The following is a 24,541-nucleotide window of genomic DNA, read 5'->3' as shown; positions in this document are numbered from 1 at the left end:
GGTCAGGCTCACAGAAAGGTGGGAATTCCAAAACAAACTGCTGCTGGTCAAAAATTGCAAACCAAAAGCCGAACCAGCAAACAGAACTCCCCAATCAAAAACAAGGAAACAAACATAACATCACCACAACCGCTGCACATCCGTCTGCTCAACCCCCCCCCCTCCCCCATCCTCCCTGGGAGGGACACAAAGGGGGGGAGGGGTTCCAGACCTCCACGCCGGCAACTTTCCTCAGTTCACGGGCTGTTTGATGGCAAATGGTCGATCGCTCTGGCTCCACTCTTTGGGCAGTGCTGCTTAGCAGTGTTGTTGCCCTGTGTTGGTGTTGTGTGAGCCAGGAGTAACACGAGTACTGGAGCTGCATGCACCTATTCCTACCTTACCTAGGTTCCCCGTAAGTACTGCCTCTGTGGTTTAGGGTTATCTTCCATGAGCCGTTCAGGAGCAGGTTACAAGGGAAGGGGTTTTCCTATCCCCCCTTCCTGCACGATTTTGTTATGAGTTTGACTCCTCCCAGTGTTCGGTTCCAAGTTCCCCTGGGTTCTTCGGTTTCCTCCTTCCGGTGGTTTTTGGCTTCCCGCATCCCACCGAGGAAGGTGTGGGAGGCCCTTGCGGCGTAACTCCAGTGAGACCTGTTTTACGCCTTGATGATGAAGCCGCCTTCTTCTGAGTTTGGCTTCTCTTTTCCTTATTGGGTCCGTTACGAGGTGCCAGAGTCCTCCTGGCTGGCAGACTGCCTTTTCTTTTCTTTTCTTTGGGGGCCTGGCATTCGTTCTGTCAGACCGCACACTTGAATAGCGGAGTTGACTATCGTCATTCAGGATTATCTGGGGAGGGCGAGTTGGAGCATCTCAATGCGTGCTTTTCGCCACCCCTTTCCTCATGATGCTGGCCAGGTGCGACTTCACGTGCAGGTTCCCTCCCTTTTGGAGTCCCTGGTGGCCGAGGATTTGCACACCCGTGGGCACTTGGCTTTGGTTTTGCGCTTCTTTTCCCTGCTGGAGCTGTCTTCAGACTGGTTCAGGGTGGGAGTGGAGGAGCTGGGTTCCGGGCCAGTGTCCAGTGTGCTTGCTTCGGCAGCTCGGATGTCGGCTGCCTTGTTGAAGTTGTATGCGCTTTTTCGGAGGAGGCTGTGTATCTGTTCGTTGCTTCAAAAATTCAAATTAAAAAATTCAAATGGCTTAGTTGATGGTATCCCACCTGCGAGTTTTGTCTCGATGGCATTATGAAGTTTCCTGGCGGTCGTTTTGGTACTTTGGCTCCGCTTTTCTGGTCGGGTTCTTTTGTCCTTTCTCTCTTGGTTGTTTCAGGACCATCATCTTATGCCATATACTATCACCTCGTATCGTGCGGCACTGGCGAAGCTGCTGCAGCTTGCATTTGAGGTGGATGTCACTCCTGCTTCGTTCTGCAATCTTTCTCAGGCATTGTTTCACCTCCTGCCTGATCATGTGCTGCCTGAGTCATCCTAGTCGTTGGACCGGGTGCTCTCTTTTCTCTCCTCGGATTGTGGTGGACCCCTCGGTTCAGGACTGTTTTTCTACGGTTCTTTTCTCTTTGGCGTTGGCATCTGGGGGTCGGGTTGGAGAGCTTCATGCTCTCTTCAGGTGCAGGGGTTTCTGCTCTTTTGGTCCTGGTGGTCGTTTCTTCATTTGCAGCTGTTCTTTTTTTCTGGCGAAGAATGAGTCTGCTGCGTTCCGAAGGCATCCTTGGGTTGTTGATGCTTGGTTGGTTCGGCCGGGGGTGCATAATGTTTTGTGTCCGGTTGTGGTTCTTCGCCGTTATTCGCATGCAACAGTCTCTGTAGCAGAGTTGGGCTGTTGAGTTGCAGCTTTGGGTTGACCCGGTTTCCCTTCTTCCGTAATCCAGGGCGCGTGTCTCCCAGGCTGTCCGCAGGATTATTTGGTCCAGCCAGCCTGCGGTCTTCCCTCGTGCCCATGCCATTCGTAAGTTCACAACTTTGGCTGCTGTTTTTTTGGTAATATGTTCTGGCCTATCATTCGGGCATGGGGCTTTTGGAGTTCGAACAGGGTCTTGGCTGCACAATACCTTGTTAATATTCCTGGCCCTTCTCAGGCGTGTATAGCCTTGGGTCGCAGGTTGGGGGCCAGTTGTCTCGATTTCGAGTTTAGGAGCGAGTGACAACCACCTCCTGGGTGGTTGTCACCTTTCCTTTTTATCTTTGGTTAGGTAGCTCCGGAAAACCGAAGGGGCTCTCCACAGAAAACCACCACTGAATGTAATTAAACGCCATTTTCTGGGTGATACCCGGAGGCTCCCCGGAATCCCTCCCTCCCTCCAGTCAGCGTTTTTTTCGCGTTTTTGATACTCAGCCTCTGAATTGAGGAGAGTGTCCAGCGTTGAGGTCTGGGACACCCTCATCCCCCTCCCGGGGAGGGGCAGTTGCACAGACAGATGTGTGGTGTTTGTGGTGAAGTCATGTTTGCTTCCTTGTTTTTGATTGGGGAGTTCTGTTTGCAAGTTCGGCTTTTGGTTTGCAATTTTTGACCAGCAGTAATTTGTTTTGTAATTCCTAACTTTCTGGGTGCCTGACATGGTAGATGGCAGACAAAGACTGCTTCCAATTACAAGGGGGTGTCTTTTCGCCATTGCTCCTCGTGCTTCTCTTAAAGGGGGGGGCCAGGTTCTGGCTGTGGTCCCCGGTAGGCCTAGAACTCCTTCGATAGACTGTTGCCACAGTCTAATATATACACATCAGCCTGATATAGCTCCGGGAAGCCTCCGGGTCTCACCCATAAAATGGCGTTTCATTACATTCAACGCAGTTTTTTTTTTTTTTTGTACATTCAGACACTCTGAGGTAAATATCGTCATTGTACAGCATTGTATGTGATGGAAGTGTGGAAGTAACTTACATGGGTTACCGTAGTCATCCGTCTCTCTCTGTAGTGTCCATGGAATTTTAACCCAATGTATAGTAGGGTGTCCAGACCTGCACTGTGCTCTATATCAGGTGTCTCAAGGCTAAGATCTACTTGAATGCTAATATTAGGTGTTTGTTTTACAATTCTTAATATTAATGTTAATACCCTATCAGATTTATTTATCTCTACTAAACATGACTTACAGATATTCTTCACAATCAGATCTACAAATTTTGATGTTATTTAGCTGATATCTAGAGCCTCTTGTTTTCTTTTTCAAGGCTTACAGTGTTACATTGTCAATACTGAACTGCATATGATATTTTTAGGCTTATTTTGAAAGTCCATTTAGGTCTTCCTGGACCATTTCTAAGTGTGGAACGGAATTCATTATCCGCCCCAGTTTAGAGTTGCTTACAAATTTTGTGATTACTGTTCAATCGTGTATGTAACTCAGTGGTGCACGTGGCAAAGAAGTGAGGTCCCAGGACATAGTCCTTGGGCATTCTGCTTGCAACAGTTTCCCCTCTTATTATACTCCATATATTCTCACCCCTCTGTTTTTTATCAATAATAAAAAGTCACACAGTATATTTAAGCATTATTAAGTAACTTGGCATGTGTAGTCCTTCGTAAACTATGAATCTGAGTGGTGATGATTAATCTGAGCGACCTGGTGGTGGTCGACCAGGTTTCATTTAAAACTTCATACCAGCCAGTTGTGTTGATCCAGCTATTGAAATCCCATCTTTCTGAAGGGAGCCCCTACTGCTCCCTGGAGCTTATCGGGCTAATGTATGCTATATTAGACCGGGACATTAGCTAAGGAGTTCAGACCTACCAGGGACCATGAGCTAGAATCTGGTCCCTTCAGAGAGGTTTCAGAGAGCAATGGCCTTGGAAAACTCCCTCTGTGGTTGGGGCTTTCCTTATCTGCCAACGACCGGGGTTAGGCACTCAGAAGAGAAGAAATTAACAAAACAAACCCCACATGGTAAGAAACTAAGAACAAAAACTTAACAGAGAGGTAGAACTCCCTACAGTCCCAGTGAAACAAGCAAACGTAACACACTACTTCCGCACCGCTTGACCGCGCAGCCCTCCCCTCCCCGAGAGGGGGAGGGGGGGCTCCCAGACCTCACAGCGCCGGCTGTATAGCACTCTAGTTCGTAAATTAATGTCAACCGGGACAGATGCTTCTCTGGCCTCGGTTTTCTTGATGGTGTTTGCCTTCGTGGTGCTCACTGCTGTGTTATTGTGGTGTGTGGTGACCAGGAGTTACTCATCAGTACCTGGGCAGCATGCGCTTAAGGGCTTCCTTCCCTAAGTGCCCTGTGAGTACTGCCCCTGCATGTCAGGGTTATCTCCCCGGGGGTGTTCGGGAACCATTCCCGTAGAGGTTCTTGCTGCTCTGCATGTGCCTTGCCCTTGGGACCAGCTGGGGCTTGGGGTCCTTGTTTGGCCATGAGTAGGGACTGGTATTGTGCTGATTAGGGCGTCAAGGTGTTGCACAATCTGCCACCTACTCGGCAACCGGTTCCTGTTGCCTCTGGGGATGGTGTACTTTTGCGGTGTTTTTCTTTTCTTTTTTATTTTCATTTGCCTGGTGGGGGTCTGCTTAGTGTGGCTATAGTTCCACTGGTAGTGTTTGGTGGCCCTCTGCTGGGCCCCCGTGTTTGTACACTTCGCAGGGGGTTTCAGTGTTAGCATCCCCCTTGTTAGCTTTGGGTGTTAACCGGTTAGCATCTCCTTGCCCGGGCTTCCCGTAGTTGTTAACCTATGGGCCATGGAAAACCCTGTCGGGGCTCGGTGGACCTCTGGATGTGTCTTCCAGGTTCCAACCCGTCTTGTTCGGGTTCATTGGTTGCTATGCCCCTGTCTCAAGATGACAGTTGCCTCTTTTACCAATATGGGGTTAGGGGTGGATGTCACATCCGCTCCGTTCCATATGTTTTCTTGTGTTTTGTTTCACCTCCGGCCTGCTCAGGCGCCGCCTGAGCCATCCTGGTACTTGGTCAGGGTGCTCTCTTTCTCTTTTCTCTCCTCGGTTTGTGGTGGCCCCTTCGGTTCAAGATTGTTTTTCCAAAGACCTGTTTTTGTTGGCATTGGCCTCTGGGGGTCGGGTCGGGGAGCTTCCTGCTCTCCTCCGGCGCAGGGGTGTCTGCTCTTTTGGTACTGGTGATAGGTTTGTTCGTTTGCAGCCTTCTCCGTCTTTTCTGGCGAAGACCGAGACGGCTGCTTTCCAGAGGGGTCCTTGGGTTTTTGATGCTTGGTTGGTTCAGCCGGGGGTGAATCGTGAGTTGTGTCCGATTGCGGCTCTTCGCTGTTACCTGCACGCCTCAGTTGTGGTGACTGGAGATGCGCTTTGGGTTGATTCGGTTTCACTCGTTCCCTGTTCCAGGGCTCGGGTCTCCCAGGCCGTCCGCAGGGTTCTTCAGTCTAGCCAGTATGCGGTCTATCCTCGCGCCAGTGCCGTTCGGCCATTTGCAGTTTTGGCTGCCGGGTTTGGTAACATGTCTTGGGTTCATATTAGAGCGCAGGGATTTGGAGGTCGTACAGGTTCCTGGCCGCCTGTTATTTTGTGGCGTGTCTGCTCCTAGGTGTTCTTGTGTTGCTTTGGGTCACAGGTTGCAGCCTGTTGTCTCGACTTGACCTTGCAGAGTTTGTGGAGGCTGCCTCCCAGTTCAGCCCTCTCTTTTCCTTCTCTTTGGGTACGTAGCTCCAGGGAGTCGTAGGGGCTCCCCTCAGAAAACCAGCGTTGAATGTAATGAAACGCCATTTTCTGGGTGAGCCCTGGAGGCTCCCTGGCAACTCTCCCTCCCATTGGTTGTCATTTTTTTCGCATCGGTTGAAGTTTAGCTTCCAAACTGGAGTGCTATGCAGCCGGCACAGTGAGGTCCGGGGCCACCCCTTCCCTCTCGGGGAGGGGAGGGCTGCACGGATGAGCAGCAGTGTGTTATATTTGTTGTTTGCTTGTTTCACTAGGATTGTAAGGAGTTCTACCTCTCTGTTCGGTTTTGTTGTTAGTTTCTTAGCATGTGAAGTTTGTTTTGTTATGCTTACCAGTCTGGGTGCCTAACCCTGGCCGATGGCAGATACGGAAAACTCCCAACCACAGGAGGGGGGGGTTCCAGGGCCATTGCTCCCTGAAACTTCTCTGAAGGGGCCAGGTTGAGGCTCATGGTCCCTGGTGGGTCTGAACTTTATAGCTAATGTCCTGGTCTAATATAAGATACATTAGCCCGATAAGCTCCAGGGAGCGTCCGTGGTTCACCCAGAAAATGGCATTTCATTACATTCAACGTTGGTTTTTTGGTTTAGGAGGATTGAAAACTGAACCTAGATGACTTACCATCTTTCCCTACATCTCCCATTTAAAGTGTATGCGAGAAAAACTATTTATATATTAGTTTAACTTCAGATTTGAAGTAGGGTTAACCTTTTTCTTATTAAATGATTGTAATATGCAATATGATGGTCTAGCCAGTAGGTCCAAGTGACCTAGTGCTGGTAACTAAGGCTCTCAAGGTCCATGTGACCTAGTGCTGGTAACTAAGGCTCTCAAGGACCATGTGACCTAGTGCTGGTAACTAAGGCTCTCAAGGTCCATGTGACCTAGTGCTGGTAACTAAGGCTCTCAAGGTCCATGTGACCTAGTGCTGGTAACTAAGGCTCTCAAGGACCATGTGACCTAGTACTGGTAACTAAGGCTCTCAAGGTCCATGTGACCTAGTGCTGGTAACTAAGGCTCTCAAGGACCATGTGACCTAGTGCTGGTAACTAAGGCTCTCAAGGTCCATGTGACCTAGTGCTGGTAACTAAGGCTCTCAAGGACCATGTGACCTAGTGCTGGTAACTAAGGCTCTCAAGGTCCAAGTGACCTAGTGCTGGTAACTAAGGCTCTCAAGGACCATGTGACCTAGTGCTGGTAACTAAGGCTCTCAAGGTCCATGTGACCTAGTGCTGGTAACTAAGGCTCTCAAGGTCCATGTGACCTAGTGCTGGTAACTAAGGCTCTCAAGGTCCATGTGATCCTGTGACCATTTCTAGTGGAAATGTGTTCGTGTTGTTGAATTGAGGTGTGAGATTACTGTGATTAGTTTCAATAGTTCAAGTGTGAGATTACCTTAAGGATTTGTATTGTACAGTTCAAGTGTGAGATTACCTTAGTGATTTGTATTGTACAGTTCAAGTGTGAGATCTCATGCCCTGTGAAGTGGTGTCAGCCAGGCTACATGACCTTCTTCAGGTGGGTGTCGAAGACAGCGCCATGCCCCGACTTTGGCTGCATCCCGGTCTCCGGCTGCCCTCATGTAAGTACAGTATTTGCCTCCATATAAAAGAAGTGCCTGAAGTGGGCTAGTAGCCCTTCTTCAGTATCCTTTCTTTCTATGTTCTTGTATATATTAGTAATATAGTCATTGAATATGTGTATATTTTCAAAATTTATTTATTTTTATTTTTACTTATGATGATAGATAGTATGATAACACGTTTTCCTGAAGTAATATATTTTTCAAATTTTTTCTTACGAAATGATAAAGCTTTCTATTATATAATATATGATTTAATTTCTGGTGGGAGCCCCTACAGCTCCCCAGAGGTATCCAGGTTGATATGAATATACCTAACTTTTGGCATCAGTCAGTGTGGGTGGAGTTCTTGGCCTATTGAGAACCACGAGCCAGAACATGGCCCCCTCAGAGAGGCACGAGGAGCACTGGCCTATTGAAATGCACATGTGATTTAGAGCATTCTATATCTGCCATCTATTGGAACAGGCACCCAGAAAGGTAAGCGCCCCAAAACACCCCTATTCTGGTTAAAACAACAAAAATAGAGAAACGAATGGACAGAACTCCCCAAAAGAAAACGATCAAATAAGAATGACGTCACACGAGCCGCGCTGCATGTCTGCACAGCTCTCCTCCCCTTCCCCGGGGCCCGGGCGCGAGAAGGGGGAGCCCCAGACCTTTGCGTCTGCGATCCACACCTCAGTTCCTCAGTTGATGTGAGGCGTCACGGTTGTGTGGCTCCAGCTCCAGACTTTTGTGTTGTCCTGTGCCTTGGTTCAGTACTGCTCTTACAGTGGCGCGTGAGCTGGGAGTAATATTCCAAGGTACTCGGGCTGCATGTGCTTAGGGTCACCTTCCCTGAGTACGCTGTAAATACTGCCCTTGGGGCTTGGGATTCTCTTCCACTGGTCACCTTGGGTCTACCTCTGCTGGTCTTTTGCTGCTTGGTATTTGACCACCCAGAGTGTTTTGGGGGTTTCCACCCTTGTTTGCCTTTGGGTAAGTGGTAGTTTTTGCACTGGTAGGAGGAGCACTGGGTACTGTGCAGCTAGTTTTCATCTATGACAGCGGCTGGCTCTGTTCCCTTTTGGTATGTTGTCTTCTTGCGAGGTTTTTCTTTTCATTTTATTTTTGTCTGGTGGGGGAGGGGGGATCTGCCTCGGTGTTACTTCTTCCTGCATACTAGGGTTATTTTTGTTTGGTGGTACCCCCTGCTTTGCCCTCGTGAGTGGACATGTCCCGGGGTTTCAGCTTTAGCAATGTTGTTTGGTAGCTTGGGCACCTCTTAGCAGTACCCTGCCTAGGATTACCCTTAGTAGACCCAGCCTAGAGGCCCTGGGAAACCCTGCAGGGGCACTCGGGTCCAATGGATGCGACCCCTGAGTCCCTTCTTGCCATGTGTGAGTTTGAGGGTTGCTCTATCACCTTGTCTCAGGGCGACGCTCATTGTTTTTGCCTCCGTCATACTTCCTGTTGGGTCGGTGACACATTCAACCCTGAGTCCTGCGAGCTTTGTTGCTTGTTTGTGACTCAATTCACCCAATCTGATAATGACATTGTTTGGGTACGGGCTGCTCGCACGTTGCAGGATAGGTTTAGGTTGTTGCAACGTGCTAGGTTGTTGCTTCCCTGGATGTACAGAGGTTGCCCTGCTTTGCTTATAGGGACCCAGACTTGGGAGGTGTTGGTCGTTTCAGCCTTGGTTTCGTCCATGCCCCCCCTTGTTCTTTCCCTGCTGTGGTTCATTCGGTTCTCCCCCCCCCTTCCCTCGTACTGCTGCCGGCTCCTCAGCGTCTTAGGGCGTCGGGGTTGGGCCAGGGTTTAGAGGTTTCTGAGACTAGGGCATGGCATGTTTGGGGGTTGCCCCTTCCGGGGGACGATGGAGGCATTTGAGTCTGTTCCTCCAGCCATAGCTCTGTGGTCTGACCAGTGGGCCATTTTCTTCCTGCTATTTTGGCTGCCCCTGCCTTTTTTTGTGTGCCCTGGGCTTTGGCGGACGACTCCAAATGTGGAGCGGCCTTATGTGGAGGTTTCCAGGGTTGGGGGTGAGCTGGCTTTGGGGCCTTAGGCCCCGTTGGACCCCGCCTGGATTTTCTGACCCTCCGAGCGGGGCTTACTGTTACAAGGAGTAGGCTTTTCCTTTCCCCCCTCTGCGTACGAGTTGGATTTGGGTTCGGCTCCTCCCTAGGTTCAGTTCCATGCCACGGCGGGTTCTTCAGTTTTGTCTTTCCAGAGGTTTTCGGCGTCCTGCGTCTCGCCTACTGAGGTGCAGGAGGCCATTGCTGTTTTCTTCCTATGCGACCTGGAGTATGCCTCTATAATGGATCCGTCTTATTTCAGGTTTGGATCTTCTCCATACTGGGTTTGTTATGAGATTCCGGGTTCATTCCGGGTTCTCCGGGAGTCTTAGGGGGGGGGGAGAGTTCTTCTCGGAGGGGTCGTGCCAGGGCTCGCAGTTTGGCTCATTGGAGTAGGCCACAGGTGCTAGTTTTTGAGCCGGCGCCGCCTTTGGTCCTGGCTGCGCCTGATCGGCGCAACGTTCACTTTGTACGCAGGTCGCGTTCTCGGAACTCGTTCTCGGTCAGCCCTTTTGCGGTTCGCCTCATTGACGGGGCGATGTGGGGGAGGCTTACTCTGTTCGCTCATGTCTGGTCTTACAATTTGTGAGCTTATCTGGTCGTTTCTCGTGGCCTGCGGTGGTGTTGGGTGGCTCCTCCTCCTTCGGGGGTTCGGGACTGGCAGGGCAGGCCTCTTTCCCTACGCTCTTTCAGGTCTTCTTGTAGTGGGTGTGCTTGAGTGTGGTCAAAACAACGACGTCTCTCAGATGGGTTTCCCGCCTGTTTTCAGTTCCAAAACAGAACTGTACGGACCTGTGGGTTCATTCTGGACTTGTCCCATCTGAACCCCTGGGTTTCTTGCCCCTCCTCTTTCGGATGACCATTCTGTCCCAGGTCCGGCTTCTATTGGAGCCAGGTGCTTGGATGGTGTCCCTGGACCTCAAGGACGCGTATTGGCACGTCCCGATTCATCTGGGGTCCAGGGACTGGCTCGGGTTTGTTGTGGTGTCTTTCCCCCTGTTGTGATTTTTTCTGCCCCCCCCCCCCCCCCCTTTCCTCCCTGCATTTGGATCCTTACCGTCTGTGGGTTCGGGGTCGGGGCGGGGCTTCGGTGGTCTTGAGACTCGGGCGGTCTCGGGGATTTCCCCTTCCGGGGTAGCGACAGAGGCATTTGAGCCTGTTCCTCCAACCGTGTTGTATGAGTCTGCCAGTGGACTCCATACCTTAGTAATTTTCTGGCTGCCCTGGCTTTTTCTTGTGAGGCTGGGGCTTTGGGGAGATGGCTCGGCCCCGGGGCCTGCTGTGCAGGTTCCTGAGGCTGGGAAGGGGCTGACTTGGGGGGGGCCTCAGGCCCTTTATACCCCACCGTGGTTTTCTACCCTCTGAGCGGGACTTGCGGTTATGGGGAGTAGGGTTTTACCTTTCCCCGCTTTGCGTATGAGTTTTTGGGCGTCGGCCCCTCTCCGGGTTCGGTTCCTTGGTCCCTTTGGGTTCGTCGGTTCCATCCTATCGGTGGGTACTCGTCTCCGTTTTCTCACCCTTCTTTTCTGGGACGGGACTTCTCCGTCATGTTCCCTTCATTTTGGGTTCTGCATGACTTTTGGTCTCAGGTGCAACTGAGACTCAACTGTGCCTTTTGAGCCTTCGTGATTTTGTGCTTGCTTCTGTAGGGTCTCAAAGGTTCGGGAAGGTCTTTGCTTCTTCCCGTATTATTGGAACGTTTATCGTCTTCCGGTGAGGCTTACCTCCAGTCCTTTCTAGGACTCATTGTTCCTCTTCTGTGCTTCTTCCTGGTTTCACTACTATCTTGTTCTTTTGTGATTATATCTTCTCTCCATGCTCTGTCTCGGCACTGCTAATTTACCTTAAATACTCCTAGTTGGCACCTTCCCCGTCGAGTGGGTTGTGAAGTTCGGACCTCATGCGTCCTGCGCATGCGCCGTGGGAGTTTGTTTCATTATGGGCGGTGTACACAAGTGCTGGTGTTCTGCATCCTTTTTCTCTCAAGTGCTTCGCCTCTCTTGCTCCTCTTCTCTCTCCAATCTGTGCCCCGTAGATACTGGGGGTGTTCTGAATTACCAATATGGGGAGGATGCCTGGTTTTCTCTGCATACGGATATGGGGTGCCTCTACCCTACTCCTCTCTTGCATCTGCAGCTTTGGCCTTATTCCACTGGTTGTGCTCTCTGAATATTCTCGGCTACGATGTGTCATGACACGTTCTTGCCTACGCTCTGCAGGTGAGTTTATGCGGTCAGGCGTCTCTTTCTGCCAGGTGCTGGTTCATGGTTTTTGGATGCTTGTTGCAGATTGGTTGTAGTATTTTCTTTGGGCCCTTGCATGCTTCTTCCTGTGGCCTTCCTTGTTCGTCTATGTTAATTGTTACACGGTGGGGCATGGACCCGTCTTTCACGGTCTTATCTTGGTCACTCATTCCTTAACCGTCTTGCCGTGCCTGGCTTAACCCTTCCATATACATTGGATTCTCTGTACTCATCTAGTTGTCCTCACATAGTTGTGCTTGCAGGGGTTGAGCTTTGGCTCTTTGATCCTGCCTTTCCACTGTCAATCACCTGAAATCAACATGGCCTCTGTTGTTAGTCATGTCCCCCTTTGTTCCCGTTTGCTGCCTGTCTTCCTCGTTCCTCATCTTCCTTCTCCACTCTTGTCTCTAGCTGCTGGTGCTGGGGCTGTTTTTCTGGTCTTTTTCTTGCGGTCTTCCATTTTTTTCTCATTCTCTCCTACACATTGTTGTGTGTTTAAGTATGTTCTTCTTGGCTCTCCTACTGCTAGGTTGGACTTTGTCTTTCACTTTGATGTCCAAAGGGATTGGAAAGGATGGGGGAGGTAGAGGGATGGGGAGATGAAATTCAGGAAGAGGATGCGGGTGTAGAAAGAGAGGAGGTTTGAAAGTTCAGTGGCCTGTCCACCATGGGTTGACGTGTGTGTGTGTGTGTCGTTTGTTTGCGTATGTGTTATGTTGGGTTGTCAGTACATTGGCTGGGGATGGGGGGGCTAGTGTCTGTGACCTAGCTGGTGTTTTGAAGCCCTAGAGCCGATGGAGTTGGCTGAAGGAGATTAATCTTAGCAACATCAGGGTAGTTACACTTCTGATAGCACAACAAAGGGTTTTTGGTTTTATATTTTTTTTTGTAGTAGTTTTATTTATTTATTTATTTGTCCATGTTCACTTCCCTGCTTTTGCACCGCCCCTGTGTTTTGTTCTTTCCCGGCTTGCCAGGATTGGGTTCCTGGTTTCCTGGCTTACCCTGCCAGTTAGCTTTTTCAAGATTTCGCTGTGTCACTTCTCATGAGTCTCGCATTGGTATCACAGTGTCTTCGATCTCCTGGCAAGCTCGCTAGCATTGGGAAGTTTTCTGTATGGCAGACGTTCCATCTGTTTCCTTGCAAGCTTGGGTTTCCGGTTCTGCCTATTCTTATGCTCGATCAGTCTATGGCGGGGCTGGTTCAGTTCTGCCTCGAGTCTCACCATCTGTTAGTGATCAGGTGGCTTCGTTGATGGTGTCCCACCCACGTGCTTCATCTTGGCGGCGGTGTGGGGTTTTTTGGCGGTCCTTTTTCTTTCTGTCTCTTTGTAGGTTCGTTGCATATTGTTGGCGTGATCTTGTCCTTCTCATGTGGAGGTTCAGGGTCATCATCTTGCCACATACTGTCACCTTGTCTCGTGTGGCGTTGGTGGAGCCGCTGCGGGTTGCTTTGGTTTTGGAGTTGCCTCTGCACTGCTTCGCGAGCCATCTCTGTCGTGGTTCACCTCCGGCCTGCTCTTGCGCGGCTTGAGCCGTCCTGGTTCTTGTATTGCGTGCTCTTTTCTCTTCTCTTCGGTTTGTTGTGGCACCTTTGGTTCTGGATTGTCTTCCAAGGCTTTTTTTTCTTGTTGGCGTTGGCCTCTGGGAGTTGGGATGGGATGCTTCATGCCCTCCTCCAGCGCCTGGGTTTCGGCTCTTTTGGTTCTCCTGATAGGTTTGTTCGCTTGCAGTAATCTCCTTCTTTTCTGGCGAAGACTGGCATGGCTGCGTTCCGGAGGGGTCCTTGGGTGGTTGATGCCTGGTTGGTTTGGCTGGGGGTATCGTGTGTTGTGTTCGTTTGCAAGACTTCGCCGTGCTTGGCGTGTCATGGCTGCTGTGACCAGGGTCACATTTTGGGTTGTTCCGGGTTCCCTTCTAATCTGTTCCAGGGTGCAGTTCTCTCGGGTTGTCTGCAGTGTGGTTTGGTCCTGCCAGCCTGCTGTCTGTCCCTGTACCCTAGTCGTTTATAGGTTGACTCTGTTCTTTCATTGCTGTTCCTGGGCATTGTCGGGCCTGTGTGGTCTTGGGTTGGCAGTTGCAGTTTTGTCTCCGCTTCGCGTTAGGGAGTGTGCGACTTGCGCCTCTCAAGTTAGGTCCCTCTTGTTTTCGTCTTTGGGTAGGTAGGTCCGGGGAGCCGATGGAGATCCCCCCAGAAAACCAGTGTTGATTGTAATGAAATGCCAATTACTGGGCGAGTCCCGGAGGTTCCCCAGCAGCCCTCTGTCCCTCTGGTCGGTGGTTTTCGGGTGTTTTTGATTTCCAGCTTCAGAACTGGGGTGTGGATGGGTGGCGAGGGATTCTAGGGTTCCCCTTTCCTTTCCCGGGGAGGGGGGAGCTGTGCAGACTGCAGCGCGGCGACGTGTGACGTCATACTCGTTTGCTCATTTCTGTTTGGGGAGTTCTATTCACTTGTTCGACTTTTTGTAGCAATTTTCACCAGAATTGGGTTTTGTTTTGGGACACCTATCTTTCTGGGTGCCTAACTCGGTTGATGGCAGACATAGAATGCTTCCAACCACACTGGAGTTTCTATAAGCCATTGCTCCTCGTGCCTCTGTGAGGGGGGCCAGGTTCTGGCTCGTGGTCCTCAGTAAGCCCACAGAACTCCATACACATTAATGATGCCAAAGTCTGACATTAGCATATCAGCCTGAATAGCTCCGGGGGAGCCTCCAGGACTCACCAGAAAATGGCATTTCATTACATTAAACGCTGATTTTTTTACCATTTAATGTTTTACCATTTTTTATAATACAATGTTTTCCACAGAAGGAGAAACCGAGTTGCAGCATTAATGAGAAGTTATACCTGGTCAACCCAGGTGAAAAGTGTCCAGAGTATGTCTGCAGTACGTATTCTTACTTCACCTTCATTCTTTGCACGTAAATTGGAATGTTCGTTGGCCTGGACCGTTGCTGGGGGGGGTCTTGCTGGATCCTCACTGGTGTCTTCCAGGACCCTCGCTGCGGGTCTTTCTGGACCCTTGCTGGGGGGGTTTTCTGGAACCTCACTGCGGGTCTTGCTGGTCCCTAATTGGGGGTCTTTCTGGACCCTCGCTGTGGGTCTTGCTTGACCTTGTCTGGGGTCTTGCTGGACCCTCACTGGTGATCTTGCTGGACCCTCACTGGGGGTCTTGCTGGACCCTCACTGGGGGTCTTGCTGGACCCTTGCTGGGGTCTTGCTGGATTCTTATTAGGAGTCTTGCAGGACCCTCGCTGGGGGTCTTGCAGGACTCTCGCTGGGGATCTTGCAGGACCCTCGCTGGGGGTCTTTCTGGACCCACACTGGGGAGTCTTGCTGGAGTCTCGCTGGCGGTCTTGCTGGACCTTCGTTGGGGGTCTTGCTGGACCCTCGCTGGGGGTCTTGCTGGACCCTCTCTTGGGGTCTTTCTGGACCCTCGCAGGGCATCTTTCTGGACCCTCACTGATGGTCTTTCTGGACCCTTGCTAGGCGTCTTTTTGGATCCTCGCTGAGGGTCATGTTGGACCCTCGCTGGGGGTCTTCCACAGGACCCTCGCTGAGAGTCGTGCTGGATCCTTGCTGGAGACCACTTTAGACAGCGGTGGTCAAATAATACTGCAACATTTCATTGTAATTTTATTATTTAATCATTTATTATTCACCCCATACCCATGCCGTGGGTGGTAGTAGAAAGGTTTACACAGGCACATAATTGGGTCAGAAACACAATCCAACATTTCATATTGCTAAAGAAGTAACAATATTATCATGCTTCTTACACTGTGTGTGTGTATGTATGTATATATATATATATATATATATATATATATATATATATATATATATATATATATATATATATATATATATATATATATAATATATATATATATATATATATATATATATATATATATATATATATATATATATATATATACTATATATATATATATATATATATATATATATATATATATATATATATATATATATATATATATATATATATATATATATATATATATATATATATATATATATATATAATATATATATATATATATATATATATATATATATATATATATATATATATATATATATATATATATATATATATATATATATATATATATATATATATATACAGTGGAACCTCGGTTAATGAGTGGCTCTATTAACGAGTTTTTCCAGTAACGAGCAAGCCACTCGCAGCAAATTTGTCTCTATTGACGAGCTCGCCTCTATTAATGAGCAAAACCACATGGTGCTTCCTAGCATCTCGCGGGTTCTCGCAAATTCTCGGACGCCTCCAACGCCAGTGTTGTTATTGTATCGCACACGACAAGCATCCCTCTGGATTTATTTGAGCTTTTCTTTGGGTTTTTAGTGGTTTTGCGACTACAATTTGTAACACACGATATCTCCAAAGAAGCTGCTTGCTAAAGATAGTGTTGTCAAGAGGAAGAAAGACACAATTACTGTGGATTTAAAGAAGGAAATTATAGCAAAGCATGAGTGTGGTGTCTGTGTGATTGATCTCACAAGGGAGTATGGCAGGTCCTCATCAACAATTTACACCATTAGTTAGGGAATGAGGAGGTAAAGGAGGATGCTGCCTCTTCCACTGAGATCAGGGAAGTGTTTGGAATGTTTGAAAAGGTGAACGCATTCTTGGAAAAGCTGCCCAGATAAAGCAGTGACAACCCGGTGTGTGAAAATGTTTAATTAATTTATCACTTTGTGATAACACTTTATGAAAGTGTTATCACTTTTGCAGGTATATGTCGCTTGAACGTGACACACTTTTTTCTCTTGAATGCACCCAAACACCGCGCTCAAGCGTCATTTGAGCAAATATTTCTATAAAATCCAATTCTTATCCGATCGACTTGGGGATTGTATACATGTTTGCCATGAAATTTCCGTTTTCTTTAATAACCACATTGCCTATTTGAGAAAACGGCATTTTATTGTATCTTCGTGGTAAGACTATTATATTGTTGACACAACGAGTGTAATCGACGTAGTTTTTTATTTGGTGTTGGTCTAACGCATCCTTGTGTGACATTTGAAATGAAATTTGAGTAAAATTCCCAAGAAGAGAGTGTCCGCATGACTCAGAGGTGGATTCTCCTTCCACCCCTCTCCTCCTTCCTACCTCCCCATCGTCTTCCTCAAGCCAGCAACGACTCTTCATAAGGTAAAGTAAATATTAAAACACTACAACAAAACATTTATATTTACATGTGCAGTATTATATTTACATAAAAAAAAGTCATACAAATATGGATGTTTTTGGGAGTGGAACGGATTAAATTTATTTCCTTTATTATAAATGGGGAAATTTGTTTCTTAAGACGAGTTTTCCAGGTAACGAGCTCGGTGCCAGAACGGATTAAACTCGTTAATAGAGGTTCCACTGTATATATATATATATATATATATATATATATATATATATATATATATATATATATATATATATACATATATATATGCGGGAGGTGGCATATATATATATATATATATATATATATATATATATATATATATATATATATATGTCGTACCTAATAGCCAGAACGCACTTCTCAGCCTACTATTCAAGGCCCGATTTGCCTAATAAGCCAAGTTTTCATGAATTAATGTTTTTTCGTCTACCTAACCTACCTAACCTAACCTAACCTAGCTTTTTTTGGCTACCTAACCTAACCTTACCTATAAATATAGGTTAGGTTAGGTTAGGTAGGGTTGGTTAGGTTCGGTCATATATCTACGTTAATTTTAACTCCAATAAAAAAAATTGACCTCATACATAGTGAAAAGGGTTGCTTTATCATTTCATAAGAAAAAAATTGTAGTAAATATATTAATTCAGGAAAACTTGGCTTATTAGGCAAATCGGGCCTTGAATAGTAGGCTGAGAAGTGAGTTCTGGCTACTAGGTACGACATATATATATATATATATATATATATATGTCGTACCTAGTAGCCAGAACGCACTTCTCAGCCTACTATGCATGGCCCGATTTGCCTAATAAGCCAAGTTTTCTTGAAGTAATATATTTTCTCTAATTTTTTTCTTATGAAATGATAAAGCTACCCATTTCATTCTATATGAGGTCAATTTTTATTTATTGGAGTTAAAATTAACGTAGATATATGACCGAACCTAACCAACCCTACCTAACCTAACCTAACCTATCTTTATAGGTTAGGTTAAGTTAGGTAGCCGAAAAAGTTAGGTTAGGTAAGGTTAGGTAGGTTAGGTAGTCGAAAAACAAATAATTCATGAAAACTTGGCTTATTAGGCAAATCGGGCCTTGTATAGTAGGCTGAGAAGTGCGTTCTGGCTACTAGGTACGACATATATATATATATATATACACACACACACACACACACACACACACCCATGTGTGGTGCCCATATCTTAAGAAGCACATCAACAAACTGGAAAAGGTGCAAAGACATGCTACTAAGTGGCTCCCAGAACTGAAGGGCAAGAGCTACGAGGAGAGGTTAGAAGCATTAAATATGCCAAAACTAGAAGACAGAAGAAAAAGAGGTGATATGATCACTACATACAAAATAGTAACAGGAATTGACAAAATCGACAGGGAAGACTTCCTGAGACCTGGAACTTCAAGAACAAGAGGTCATAGATTTAAACTAGCTAAACACAGATGCCGAAGAAATATAAGAAAATTCACCTTCGCAAATAGAGTGGTAGACGGTTGGAACAAGTTAAGTGAGAAGGTGGTGGAGGCCAAGACCGTCAGTAGTTTCAAAGCGTTATATGACAAAGAGTGCTGGGAAGACGGGACACCACGAGCGTAGCTCTCATCCTGTAACTACACTTAGGTAATTACACACACACACACACACACACACACACACACACACACACACACCAACCAAATAACTGTTTTATGACAAGTTGTTCAAGAAGTGGTCCACAAAAGTCTGTATAAAGTAATTTACATGCCGCCTTTGTTACTGAGACGCTTTCCTTGTCTCTCCATCTCTCCATTGTATAGGACCAGTGGTGATCACCATCACCACCACCACGCCCCCTGAGGACAGATATGTCATTCCACCACATTGTACATTGAAGTGGAAGATGCTGACGTCGTTTGATAAGTCCATGTATCAAGTAGAGATCTGCAACCACATTCTAGCCCAAGACAAGGTCAACAAACACTGGAGCGTGTCTGGTAAGATATGCAACATTTTCATCATGTGTTTGTAATACAAATATTGACTTGGGAATGACTCCTTAGTTAAGGAATATGGGAGAACTAGGGGGTTTGTTTGATCACAATACATGCAGCTGTATAGAGATACCACTTTTACCTGTGTGAGGGATACCTCTCCCACTTTTAAACATCCCTGCTCTCTCCCTCCTTTAAACATCCCTCCCTCTCCCACCTCTAAACATCCCTGCCCTCTCCCACCTCTAAACATCCCCGCCCACTCCCACTTCTAAACGTCCCCTGCCCTCTCCTACCTCTAAACACTCCCCCCTCTCCCTCCTTTAAACATCCCTCCCTCTCCCACCTCTAAACTACCATTTTAAGCTGTCATTGCAATCAATCATAGCTACCTATGTGCTTTAATATACTGTACCTATAATTTTCTCTCATCTTTTTTTTTCATTCCATGTAATCTGTTATCATTTTTTTGTCTATAAATTTTGCAAGTATTTACCTCCTTAAAATTTTCTTAGATTAAGGACCTGCCCGAAACGCTGCGCGTGCTAGTGGCTTTACAAGACTGTAATTACCATATTTGTATCCTCACATTCCTTATGTACATTCTTGTATATGCATAAATAAATAAATAAATAAATAAATAAATAAATAAATAAACATCCCCGCCCTCTCCCACCTCTAAACATCCCCGCCCTCTCCCACCCCTAAACATCCCCGCCCTCTCCCACCTCTAAACATCCCTGCCCTCTCCCACCTCTAAACATCCTCGCCCTCTCCCACCTCTAAACATCCCTGCCCTCTCCCACCTCTAAACATCCCCGCCCTCTCCCACCTCTAAACATCCCCGCCCTCTCCCACCTCTAAACATCCCCGCCCACTCCCACCTCTAAACATCCCCGCCCTCTCCCACCTCTAAACATCCCCGCCCTCTCCCACCTCTTAGCTTGGGTTTGGTGGGTGTTGCTCCACAACATTTCAGAAGGGTAAAAGAGTTCTCCAGATGCTGGCAGCTTTCTCAATCTGCTGTTGGAAATTATTTTTATATTGTTAAATTGTCTCCCAGGCTTTTGGTACCTTTTCATAATATGTTGAATTTTCTGGTTATATTATAGCAAGGAAAGACTTAGCAAGGGGTCTAAGTCTGACTTTCACACTAGAGTCATCTTTTGCTATGGTCCACCACCCTGTGGTTCTCTCCATGCCATATATTCACTCCTTCAAGCACCGTGTCTGCAGATACATTTTAAATTCCGACTCATATATTTTTCCTTTTCTCAATGTTTCTGACTGAAACGATAAATTATATATGTAGATTTGTTTAGGAAATCAGGAAATTTTTATTTCGATTTAGGAAATCAAACTTATGTAGATTTGTTTATTCTCCTACAAAACAGTTTTTTTAACACACTTTTTGACAAGAAGTTGACAATAGTGAAACTTCTTAACAAATTTTGGTGTTGCAACCAGATATTATGAATTATCTATACATTGCCTTTGCCTACCTAGCAATACGTTAACCTAGCCTAACCAAACCTTAACTTAGCATAACAAAACCTTAACCTAGCCTAACCTAACCTGAACCTAGCCTAACCTAACCTGAACCTAGCCTAACAAAACCTTAACCTAGCCTAACCTAACCTTAACCTAGCCTAACCTAACCTGAACCTAGCCTAACAAAACCTTAACCTAGCCTAACCTAACCTTAACCTAGCCTAACCTAACCTTAACCTAGCCTAACCTAACCTTAACCTAGCCTAACAAAACCTTAACCTAGCCTAACAAAACCTTAACCTAGCCTAACAAAACCTTAACCTAGCCTAACAAAACCTTAACCTAGCCTAACAAAACCTTAACCTAGCCTAACAAAACCTTAACCTAGCCTAACAAAACCTTAACCTAGCCTAACAAAACCTTAACCTAGCCTAACAAAACCTTAACCTAGCCTAACAAAACCTTAACCTAGCCTAACAAAACCTTAACCTAGCCTAACAAAACCTTAACCTAGCCTAACAAAACCTTAACCTAGCCTAACAAAACCTTAACCTAGCCTAACAAAACCTTAACCTAGCCTAACAAAACCTTAACCTAGCCTAACAAAACCTTAACCTAGCCTAACAAAACCTTAACCTAGCCTAACAAAACCTTAACCTAGCCTAACAAAACCTTAACCTAGCCTAACTAAACCTTAACCTAGCCTAACAAAACCTTAACCTAGCCTAACAAAACCTTAACCTAGCCTAACTAAACCTTAACCTAGCCTAACTAAACCTTAACCTAGCCTAACTAAACCTTAACCTAGCCTAACTAAACCTTAACCTAGCCTAGCAAAACCTTAACCTAGCCTAACTAAACCTTAACCTAGCCTAACTAAACCTTAACCTAGCTTAACTAAACCTTAACCTAGCCTAACTAAACCTTAACCTAGCCTAACTAAACCTTAACTTAGCCTAACTAAACCTTAACTTAGCCTAACCTAACCTTAACCTAGCCTAACTAAACCTTAACTTAGCCTAACCTAACCTTAACCTAGCCTAACTAAACCTTAACTTAGCCTAACCTAACCTTAACCTAGCCTAACTACCTAACCTAACCTATCTTAACCTATTGTAACCTATCTTAACCTAATCAAACCAGACCAGGGCGAACCAAATCTAACATAACCAAACATTGCCTAGCTAGTTTTCTAGGCCTTACCTAACCAGACTTAACTTATGGACTGCTGTTGCTAGGCTAACCTAACCTATCGTGTTGACATAGACGAATACCTTTGACAGCGCACAGAGGTTGTACTGAGCAGAGGACCAGAGGGTGTGATGGCTTCCTCACCATCACACAAGACAACAAACAGTTAGTCCTCTATCGAGACCTGACTGTCTCCTGGAGCAACTATAACTACACTGTTGATCAGGTAAGTCTGCCACCTCTATTAAATATATTGGAATATATAACCCCCCAAAAAATAACTAGTACCAAATATTTTCCTTGTGTTAAATCTATCTATTCCCTATAATTTCTATAATATTCCCTATAATATTCTATAAAGGGATCTATTCCCATACCTTCATATGAGTAGTCAATGATGTATTAACTTGCTTACAAATATAAGGTATACTTGACATTAATATTTTTGTGGAAATTTTAAATCACTAGCTATGAATTTCTGATAATCCAAAGGCAAAGAAAATTGGGTCTTTGAATGGCTTCACGATCAAGATGCTCAAGAGCTCCACCATTTATTTCACCTCAGAGACTTATGGCTTCACAGTTACTTGGGATGTTCACATGAATGTTGAAATCACCGTAAGTATAACCTATTTTTTATTTTAGTAGATACTTGAACAGATGTTCAAAATACTGTATAGCAATTATAACTATCTCCAAGTTTATAATGACAAAGCTGTCCTACGACACGGTCAAGTCACAAGGGGAGGGACCAGGACGAGGGGACATGAGGGGAGGGACCAGGATGAGGAGACACCAGGGGAGGGACCAGGACAAGGGGATACAAGGGGAGGGACCAGGACAAAGGGACACAAGTGGAGGGACCAGGACGAGGGGACACAAGTGGAGGGACCAGGACGAGGGGACACAAGTGGAGGGACCAGGATGAGGGGACACCAGGGGAGGGACCAGGACAAGGGGATACAAGGGGAGGGACCAGGACGAGGGGACACAAAAGGTTGGCAAGAAACACAGGACAGAGGGACTCAGACCTGTATAAGTACACTTGCAGGGGAAATAGGAAGATGTTAAAAGATGATGTGCAGGAACTTCACAGCATCTCACTATGGACCTGAATAGAAGCTTCTCAAGAAGTGGGTAATCCTCATACGACAATCTCCAGTGGGTCACTGGAGAAGGAGCGGCACCATAACTGGAAGGAGTTATATACCGCACAAATATTAAAGAAAGTAGACAGAAACTAATTAATTACAAACCAGTGTCCTTAACAAGCTTATAATGCAATGTTATAGACAGAAAAATATGAAAATTATAGAGAGAGGGGGAAGAAGGGGGAAGTACAGTGAACATAAGGCATCTGAAATAGATGAAACTGAGACGGAAATAAACAACTAAACCTCAGAAGTGAATCACACAAAAATTGTGAAAATGACAATTGAAGCTGTAAGGAACAAGAGATCAAACTTCCAGAAGATGCCCACGACTAGGCTAAAGATGCTCCCGACGACTAAGGCTGAAGATGCTCCCGACGACTAGGCTGAAGATGCTCCCGACGACTAGGCTGAAGATGTTCCCGACGACTAGGCTAAAGATGCTCCCGACGACTAGGCTAAAGATGCTCCCGACGACTAGGCTGAAGATGCTCCCGACGACTAGGCTGAAGATGCTCCCGACGACTAGGCTGAAGATGCTCCCGACGACTAGGCTGAAGATGCTCCTGACGACTAGGCTGAAGATGCTCCCAACGACTAGGCTGAAGATGCTCCTGACGACTAGGCTGAAGATGCTCCCGACGACTAGGCTGAAGATGCTCCCGACGACTAGGCTGAAGATGCTCCCGACGACTAGGCTGAAGATGCTCCCGACGACTAGGCTGAAGATGCTCCCGACGACTAGGCTGAAGATGCTCCCGACGACTAGGCTGAAGATGCTCCCGACGACTAGGCTGAAGATGCTCCCGACGATTAACGAAGCACAGACGGTTTATTTGTACAGCATAGACAGTTTATTTGTACAGCACACACGTTTATTTGTACAGCACAGACGTTTATTTGTACAGCATAGACAGTTTATTTCTACAGCACACACGTTTATTTGTACAGCACAGACGTTTATTTGTACAGCACAGACGTTTATTTGTACAGCATAGACAGTTTATTTGTACAGCACAGACGTTTATTTGTACAGCACAGACGTTTATTTGTACAGCACAGACGTTTATTTGTACAGCACAGACGTTTATTTGTACAGCACAGACGTTTATTTGTACAGCACAGACGTTTATTTGTACAGCACACACGTTTATTTGTACAGCACAGACGTTTATTTGTACAGCACAGACGTTTATTTGTACAGCACAGACGTTTATTTGTACAGCACAGACATTTATTTGTACAGCACAGACGTTTATTTGTACAGAACGTTAATAATTAAAATACTTTTAGTTGTTTTAAAATTAAATTTGCTTCATTTTTAATTACATATATTAACATAGTACTGGTATTAATTCTCTATTAAATTTAAATTCATATTAGATAACATAAATTCTAGTTATACACTTTTTATGATTGCCTTAACCTATGGATTTAAATAGTGTGTGTGCTCGGTGGACAGGTGAAGGAGGAGCTCATGTACAAGGTAGACGGACTGTGTGGCTACTTCACTGGGTACTCGGCCGACGATAAGTCCAAGCCTGACGGCACTCTGGCCGCCACCACCAAAGACTTTATCAAGTCTTGGGCCATCGGTGACGACATCTGTAAGGAGGTGACATGCACCAAGAGTGCTAATGAGGAAGCACTTAGACTGTGCAGTGATATCCGGTGAGTGCATATTGGTCATCTCTGTGTGTGTGTGGGAGAGTTGGATCATCTCCCGTACTCACCTAATTGTGCTAGCGGGGGTTGAGCTTTGGCTCTTTGGTCCCGCCTCTCAACTGTCAATCAACTGGTGTACAGATTCCTGAGCCTACTAGGCTCTATCATATCTACATTTGAAACTGTGTATGGAGTCAGCCTCCACCACATAACTGCCTAGTGCATTCCATTTATTAACTACTCTGACACTGAAAAAATTCTTTCTAACGTCTCTGTGGCTCATCTGTGTCCCCTTGTTCATGTTCCACCCGTGCTGA

At 46.2% G+C, this 24,541-nt stretch overlaps 1 protein-coding gene across 1 annotated transcript in view; it reads left to right on the top strand.

Moving 5' to 3' along the window:
* Positions 1-24,541, top strand: part of LOC123745537 (hemocytin) — a 246,400-nt gene that overhangs the window by 169,929 nt on the left and 51,930 nt on the right. Inside the window, 6 exon segments of the mRNA XM_045726149.2 lie at positions 7,073-7,198; positions 14,313-14,391; positions 18,553-18,729; positions 21,501-21,634; positions 21,901-22,026; positions 24,022-24,230. Coding sequence (XP_045582105.2) covers positions 7,073-7,198; positions 14,313-14,391; positions 18,553-18,729; positions 21,501-21,634; positions 21,901-22,026; positions 24,022-24,230 — 851 coding nt within the window.

The sequence above is a fragment of the Procambarus clarkii genome, chromosome 71, assembly GCF_040958095.1.
Source record: "Procambarus clarkii isolate CNS0578487 chromosome 71, FALCON_Pclarkii_2.0, whole genome shotgun sequence".
Lineage (NCBI taxonomy): Eukaryota > Metazoa > Arthropoda > Malacostraca > Decapoda > Cambaridae > Procambarus > Procambarus clarkii.
This window is presented reverse-complemented; position numbering and strand designations above follow the sequence as displayed.